Source organism: Humulus lupulus, chromosome 6, assembly GCF_963169125.1.
Source record: "Humulus lupulus chromosome 6, drHumLupu1.1, whole genome shotgun sequence".
Classification (NCBI taxonomy): Eukaryota; Viridiplantae; Streptophyta; class Magnoliopsida; order Rosales; family Cannabaceae; genus Humulus; species Humulus lupulus.
In genome coordinates this window covers 94,459,789-94,467,671 of record NC_084798.1, presented here as the reverse complement: position 1 = coordinate 94,467,671, position 7,883 = coordinate 94,459,789, and the positions used below count along the sequence as shown (strand labels likewise).

The 7,883-nt window shown below is 40.9% G+C and overlaps 1 protein-coding gene and 1 non-coding gene across 2 annotated transcripts; one reads left to right on the top strand and one right to left on the bottom strand.

Moving 5' to 3' along the window:
• Window positions 1–700: 700 nt before the first annotated feature.
• LOC133787705 (small nucleolar RNA R71) lies at window positions 701–807 on the bottom strand. Its single transcript, XR_009872708.1, has one exon. It is a non-coding gene; the product is annotated as a small nucleolar RNA R71 (small nucleolar RNA).
• A 5,827-nt stretch (window positions 808–6,634) lies between these two features.
• Window positions 6,635–7,024, top strand: LOC133785304 (uncharacterized). The gene has a single exon (XM_062224552.1). The coding sequence runs from the start codon at window positions 6,635–6,637 to the stop codon at window positions 7,022–7,024; it is 390 nt and encodes a 129-aa protein (XP_062080536.1).
• The last annotated feature ends 859 nt before the right edge of the window (window positions 7,025–7,883 follow it).

Below are 7,883 nucleotides of genomic sequence, written 5' to 3'. Positions count from 1 at the left end.
GCTATAATTTTCGCAACAAGTTTTTGGCGCCGTTGCTGAGGACTGAAAACTATCAATATCAGTATAATTAATTTTTTTTCTAATTTGGTTATTTTTTGTCTTGTTTCTAATTTGTTTCAACTGCGCTCCTTTGTCAATTTCAGGTAGTTTTGTTATATGCGTAGCAGAAGAGGGGCAGGTAGTCTTGTTCATGTTAATCCTGCAATTGAAGAAGGCTTGCAAACAAAACAGAAGAAACAAGAGGTTGGCTTGTCAGACTATAGAGATGGCACAAAATGATGGGAATAATGAGGTTCCCGAGGTTATTCAAAATCAGGCTCAAAATTTTGCTGCCAGGAGATTGAGAGACTATGTACTACCCACTATAACGGGAGTACAGAACTGTATAAGACCGCCGGCTGTGGAGGCTAATAATTTTGAGATTAAGCCAGTGATCTTGCAAATGGTGTAGTCCACTATCGAATTTGGTGGCTTGCCTTCTAAAGACCCCCATATGCACTTGGTAAATTTCTTGGAGTTGTGTGATACTTTCAAATACAATGGGGTCAGTGATGATGCTATAAGTTTGAGACTCTTCCCATTTTCTCTGTGGGAAAGAGCTAAGAGCTGGCTTAATTCGCTTCACACAAATTCTATTAATACATGGCTAGACCTTGCTCTGAAATTCTTGGCTAAGTTTTTCCCTCCCTCGAAGGCTGCTAAATTGAAGGGATAAATTAATAACTTCTATCAGATGGATGGGGAGTCATTATATGTTGCTTGGGAGCATTTCAAGGAGCTATTGAGCAAATTTCCCCACCATGGTATAGAGAAGTAGAGGCTGGTTCACAATTTTTACAACGGGCTGTGTGGTACAACAAGAACAATTATTGATGCTGCAGCTAGTGGGGCATCCATGAGTAAGAATTCCAATGAAGCATATGAATTATTAGAGGACATGGCCACAAACAATCATCAATGGTCTGATGAGAGATCATCTGGGGTTAGAAAGGTAGCTGGGGTTCATGAACTTGATGCAATTACTGCTTTGAGAGCACAAGTGGCCTCCTTGACAAAACAATTACAGTAGAACATTGTATCTGCTAATGCGATTCAGATGGCAGCTAAGTGTGAAATGTGTGGTGGTTCTCATTATTTTGATCAGTGTCCTACTAGTAGTAATAATAACATTCCTATGGATCAAGCTCAGGTTCAAGTTGTGGGAAATTTTCAGAGGCCATTCAATAATCCATTCTCCAACACTTACAATCCTGGGTGGAGAAATCATCCCAATTTTTCTTGGAGAAACAATCACGTCCAGTAACCTCACTTTCAGGGTCAGTTTCAGCAGAATATGCCTCAAGAACCAATGAATCAAGCCTCTCCATCACAACAGCCTAGGCCTCAACAACCAATGAATCAAGCCTCTTCATCACAACAACCTAGGCCTGAACAACCAATGAATCAAGCTCCACCAGACAGGCCTAATGAATTACAAGCTGCATTATTGACTCTCACCAACACTTAAACTCAATTCATGACAGAGACTAGATCTTCTATCAGAAATCTTGAAACACAAGTGGGGCAGTTAGCTAATATGCTGAATAATCAACCACGGGGAAACTTGCCTAGCAACACTGAAGTTAATCCTAAGGAGTAAGTTCAGGAAATTACTCTGAGGAGTGGTAAACAAATTGAGTAGTCTATTGTGCAACAGTATGCGGTTCAGAATGAAGGTTTGGGTAAAAATTCTGATACAACAGAGAAAAAGGTCACTGAAAATCACAAGAGTATAGAGAAAGTTTCTCCAGTTATTGTTGATCAACCAGCCTAAGTTCCATATCCTCAGAGGCTTAGAAAAACTACTCTTGATAAATATTTTTCTAAGTTTTTAGAGGTGTTCAAAAAGCTGCATATCAATATTCCTTTTGCTGAGGCTTTGGAGTAGATGCCCAGTTATGTAAAATTCATGAAGGAAATTATGTCTAAGGAAATAAAAATGGAAGACTATGAAACTATGGCACTCACTAAAGAATGTAGTACAATATTGCAAAGGAAGTTGCCCCAAAAGTTAAGAGATCCGGGGAGCTTTACTATACCTTGCACAATTGGAAAATTTGAATGTAAGCATGCATTGTGGGATCTGGGGGTGAGTATTAATCTGGTGCCCTTATCTATGTTCATAAGACTTGGTTTGGGTGAGGCAAGACCAACAATAATTACTCTACAATTAGCATATCGATCGGTGAAGCATCCATGGGGTATCATTGAAGATGTTCTTGTGAAGGTGGATAAGTTTATTTTTCATGCTGATTTTATCGTTCTTGACATGGATGAGGATACGGATGTGCCCATTATTCTTGGAAGAAAATTTTTAGCCACGGGCCAAGCTCTTATTGATGTTCAAAAGGGGGAGCTTAAACTCAGAGTTCAAGGAGATGAGGTGGTATTTAATGTCTTCAAGGCAATGAAGTATCCGGTGGTGACAGTTCTATAGTGTGGATGTGATAAAGCAGTATCGAAAAGAAGGGTAAGTAGTGATGCTTTAGAGGCGGTGTTGATAGGTGGTGAGGTAGATGATGATGATGCTGAGATGAGAGAATATGTAAATTGGATCAACTCTTACCAACCGTATAGGAAGAAGTTTGAAGAGTTAGCGGAAGGACCTGAACGACCATTAACATCTATTCAACAGCCATTGTAGTTGGAATTAAAGGCTCTTCTGGATCATTTGTGTTATGCATACTTGGGAGAGAAGGATACTTTACCTATAATTGTTTCAGCTGACCTCTCAAAAACTGAATTGGAAAAATTGTTGAGGGTCTTATGGAATTATAATTTGGCCATTGGATGGACATTGGCGGATATTAGAGCAATAAGTCCTTCAACAGTAATGCATAAAAAATTTATTGGAGGAAGATAGCAAGCCATCTATAGAGGCGCAGAGAAGACTCAATCCAGCGATGAAGGAGGTTGTACTTGAGTAGATCCTTAAATGGCTGGACGTCGGGGTGATCTACCTAATTTTTGATAGTGCATGGGTGAGCCCAGTGCAAGTGGTACCGAAGAAGGGTGGTATGAACGTGGTAAAAAATGAAAACAATGAAATCATTCCAACAAGAATTGTGACGGGGTGGCGGATTTGTATTGATTATCGCAAGCTTAACAAGGCTACAAGGAAGGATCATTTTCCTTTGCCTTTCCTTGATCAAATGCTTGACAGATTTTAGCAGGCCACAGCTACTATTGTTTCTTGGATGGGTATTTAGGGTACCATCTTTTGACGGTGAGAACTTGTCAATGATATATGGATGGAAAACTCAAAAACTTAAATCAATATCTAATGAATACAAATGTACTTATAGAAACTTGAAGGAAGATCGCAAGTAGAAAATAGAAAGAAAACTTGTATTTTTCATTTAGATTAATCTGATTTTACAAGAATTTTCCAATCCCCTTCAATGATGAAGTGAGGTTAACTTTATAGTGGGCTCTAATGGCCCCTAATACATTGTGGTCTCGAGGGACCAGATTGTTCACAAGTACATTGTCAAGGGAGTGGTATCAAACGTAGTGGCACAGGTGGTTGTGGAGCAGAAGGTTGTGGTGCCGGCTTCAGTACATGGTCAGAATATGTGGGAGTGCCTCCACTTTAGTACATGAATGTGTCTCCACTACTTGCTTAGTACGAGTGTCAGAGATTGGCCGGTAAGGACCACACCAGGTACCTCACTCGTACAACCACTACTTTTCTGGCATGGACACCATATCCGTGATTTGTCTTCTTTTGGTTGATACGTACGTTTCGTACCCTTACGTGCTTTGTACCTAAAGGTTTCTCTCGTATATCCAAGATACACCCTTACTCCAAGCCCCTTTTTATTTTGCTAAGTATAAGAGGACTTGTAGCCTTGAGTGAGATAAGCATGTGGGAGCCGCGCCCCGCTAGTGACACCTTCATTAGAAAATAGAGAAGGGCCTCATCAGCGGGGCATATGCTTATATCATAGAGGCGTGGCCTCGCGAGATGGTGTGCCGGCTTGGGTTCCTAGGCGCGACCAAGGTGTGGCCTGCGAGGCGTGGCTCACGAGATGGTGCACTGTCCTGGCCACCTAGGCACGGCTGAGGCTTGGTCAGCGAAGCGTGGCCTTGCAAGATGGTGCGCGGGCCTGGGCACCTAGGCGCAGCAAAGGCATGGCCTGCGAGGAGTGGCTCGTGAGATGGTGCGTTGTCCTGGGCACCAAGGCATGGCCGAGGCTTGGTCTGCGAGGCGTCGCTCGCGAGACGGTACGCTGTCCTGGGCACCTAGGTGCGGCTAAGGATTGGAATGCTTGGTGTGGCCTCGCGAGATGGTGTGAAGGCTTGGGCACCTAGGCACGCCTGAGGCATGGCTCGCGAGATGATGCGCAATCCTAGGCACCTAGGCACGGCCGAGGCTTGGTCTGCGAGGCGTGGCCTTATGAGATGGTGCGCGGGCCTGGGCACCTAGGCGCGGTCGAGGCATGGTTTGCGAGGCGTGGCTGCATGAGATGGTGCATGGGCCTAGGCACCTAGGCATAGCCGAGGCGTGGCTCGCAAGACGGTGCACGCCACTTAAGCACGGGTCCATAGGACCTTCATCGAGGTAAGCAAGGTGAAGTGAGCTTGGGCCTCGCAGGGGGTGAGACAGGTTAATCTCGCGAAGGCCTTGCGTGAGGCCTGGGTCTTTCAGGATCTTGTCCAATTTGCGGTGTTCACACCATCAGATTGATATTGCACCAGAGGACCAAGAGAAAACAACATTCACATGTCCCTATGGCACATTTTCTTTCAGGAGAATACCATTCGGACTATGTAATGCTCCAACAACATTTCAACGGTGCATGATGGCTATCTTTTCAGATATGGTGGAAAAGAGCATTGAGATTTTCATGGATGATTTTTCTGTCTTTGGCTCATCGTTTGATATCTATTTGGGTAACTTGGAAAATGTGTTGAATCGTTGTGAAAAAATGAATCTGGTGTTAAATTGGGAAAAATGCCATTTTATAGGAAAAGAGGGAATTGTTCTGGGACACAAGATTTCTAGAGATGGTATTGAGGTGGATAAAGCAAAAATTGCAACAATTGAGAAATTACCACCTCTGGTGTCAGTGAAAGGTGTAAGAAGTTTCCTTGGCACACGGGATTTTATCGACGATTCATCAAAGATTTTTCTAAAGTGTCTAAGCCTCTCTCTTCACTATTGATGAATGGTGTGGTTTTTTATTGCAATGAGGAGTTCCTTCATTCTTTCAAGGTACTCAAGGAGAAGCTAATATCTGCACCTATAGTTGTGGCTCCAAACTGGGACTTACCGTTCGAATTGATGTGTGACGCTAGTGACTATGCTGTGGGTGCAGTTTTGGGGTAGTGTATTGACATGGTATTTCGTTCCATTTACTATGCTTTTAGAACTCTCAATGATGCACTGTTGAATTATGCCTCAACAGAAAAAGAGTTGCTAGCTATAGTATTTTCTTTTGACAAGTTCAGACCCTATTTGATTGGTAATAAGGTGATTGTGCATATTGATCACTCTGCTATCAAGTACTTGATGACTAAGAAAGATGCAAAGCCTTGCTTAATCAGATGGGTTCTATTGCTACAAAAGTTTGATATGGAGATTCATGACCACTTGTCGAGACTAAAAATAGAAGAGTGTCAGAATGAGAAAGTTGTGCTGATCAATGATTTCTTTCCAGATGAACAGTTATTTGGGGTGAATGAAAATCTTGTTGTGCCTTAGTTTGCGGATATTGTGAATTTCCTTGTTGAAAAGGTTGTGCCTCCGGAGATGACAAGGCAACAGTTGAAGAAATTTTACTCTAAGGTGAAGCATTACTACTGGGAGGAGCCTGTTCTCTATAAGCATTGTGTTGATCAAATTATTCGCCGTTGTGTACCTGAGGATGAAATGCATTCTATTCTTGCCCACTGCAACAATTTACAATGTGGTGAGCATTTTGGAGCCACAAGAACAAGAACTAAGGTATTGCAGAGTGGTTTTTATTGGCCAACCTTATTTAAAGATGATACTTCTTTTGTGAAGGCTTGTGGTCGGTGTCAGCGCACTGGTAATATCTCAAGGAGAAATGAGATTCCCCTCAATGTGATTTTGGAAGTTGAGTTATTTGATGTTTGGGGCATTGACTTCATGGGTCCATTTCCACCATCTTACAATAATGAATATATCCTGCTAGCAGTTGATTATGTGTCCAAATGGGTGGAAGCTGCTACTACAAATACCAATGACGGTAAAACTGTGTTAAACTTTCTCCATAAACATATTTTTACTCATTTTGGTACACTCCGAGCTCTCATTAGGGATGAAGGGAGTCATTTTGTCAACAAACAACTTGATGCACTTTTAGCTCGCTACGGTGTCTACCACCGCATTGCATTGCCATATCACCCCCAATCAAATGGCTAAGTTGAAATTTCAAACAGGGAGGTGAAAAGTATCCTTGAAAAGACTGTGGATAGCTCAAGGAAAAACTGGTCAAAGAATTTGGATGATGCACTATGGGCTTACATAACCGTGTTTAAAACACCGATAGGTATGTCTCCATATCGCTTAGGTTTTGGAAAAGCTTATCATCTTCCAGTTGAGTTAGAGCATAGGGCATACTAGGCAATGAAAAAGTTAAACTTTGATTGGAATGCTGCTAGTGAAAATAGAATTTTGCAACTGAACAAGCTTGATGAATTTCATAATGAGGCATACGAAAATGCACAAATCTATAAGGAATGCACCAAACCTTGGCATGAAAAGAACCTAGTCAGAAAATTATTTCAACCTGGACAACAAGTAATTCTTTTTAATTCAAGATTGAGGTTATTTCCTGGAAAATTGAAGTCAAGGTGGTCAAATCATTTTACTGTTGTGCAAGTGTTTCCATATGGCTCACTGGAAGTGCAAGGCAAAAATGGAAATCCTTTCAAGGTGAACGGGCAGCAGTTGAAGCCATACCTGGGCAGTGTATTTGATCAGGCAAAGTCAATTCTCCTCTTGAAGCCCTTTTGAAGAGGACTTCAGCATCTAGCTTAATGACGTTAACGACAGCGCTCGTGGGAGGCACCCCATCTATTTTTATTGCTTTTGTACTTGTAAATTATGAGTACTTCGTTTATAGTTGATGAGGTTAAATGCCCTAATTACTCTCTCATTGTTTAAATTCAAGGTTTTGCTATTACTCATTGTTTTATTGAGTTCTTGAATACTATCTTTGCAATTTATATTTTCTTCTTCTTCTTTAAAAAAATAAAAGTTTAATTGACCAAATAGAACAAAAAGATTAATTGATTGGTAATTGGTAATTCAGTCCTTGACGACGATACTTGGTTTTACCAAGATTATTACTGAATTGCGATACGCGCACTTGCGTAGCTTTAATTTTCGCAACACTTGGTTTTGGTTTGGAGCTAAGGAAAAACTAGACAAGCAAGTCTATCCAAACTTAAAAGGCTAAACTTTCTCTTGTCAAAGTTTGAGTTTGGTTTGTTTAGTGCACTTAGATGAGTTTGTGTGGTTGTGTAATCTAACTTTTGCGCTTATGGGAAGTGTAAATATGTAGACAAAAGGCTGAGCAAAGGAGTTAAAAGGATAGAGGTCACCCAAAGTTCAATCCAAGGTCATTAAGAGGTATATGGTAACCTCCAATATGTTTATGCTTGGATTTTGTTGAATCTTCAATGCTTTAATTTTTTTGGTATGTTTTAATTAATCATTGGAACTGTGATAATATTCCATACACAAAATCTTGATTTTGTAAGAAAATATTTAAGACTTGACTTCCAAAGGGTCAAGCGAAATATATATATGAATCTAATTTTGGATTTTTTTGGTTTCATGTTCTATTTTAATATGTTTAGATATCCATAGT

Excerpts from the sequence above, each read along its gene's own strand:
- LOC133785304 (XM_062224552.1), top strand. The coding sequence starts at position 6,635 with ATGAAAAAGTTAAACTTTGATTGGAATGCTGCTAGTGAAAATAGAATT.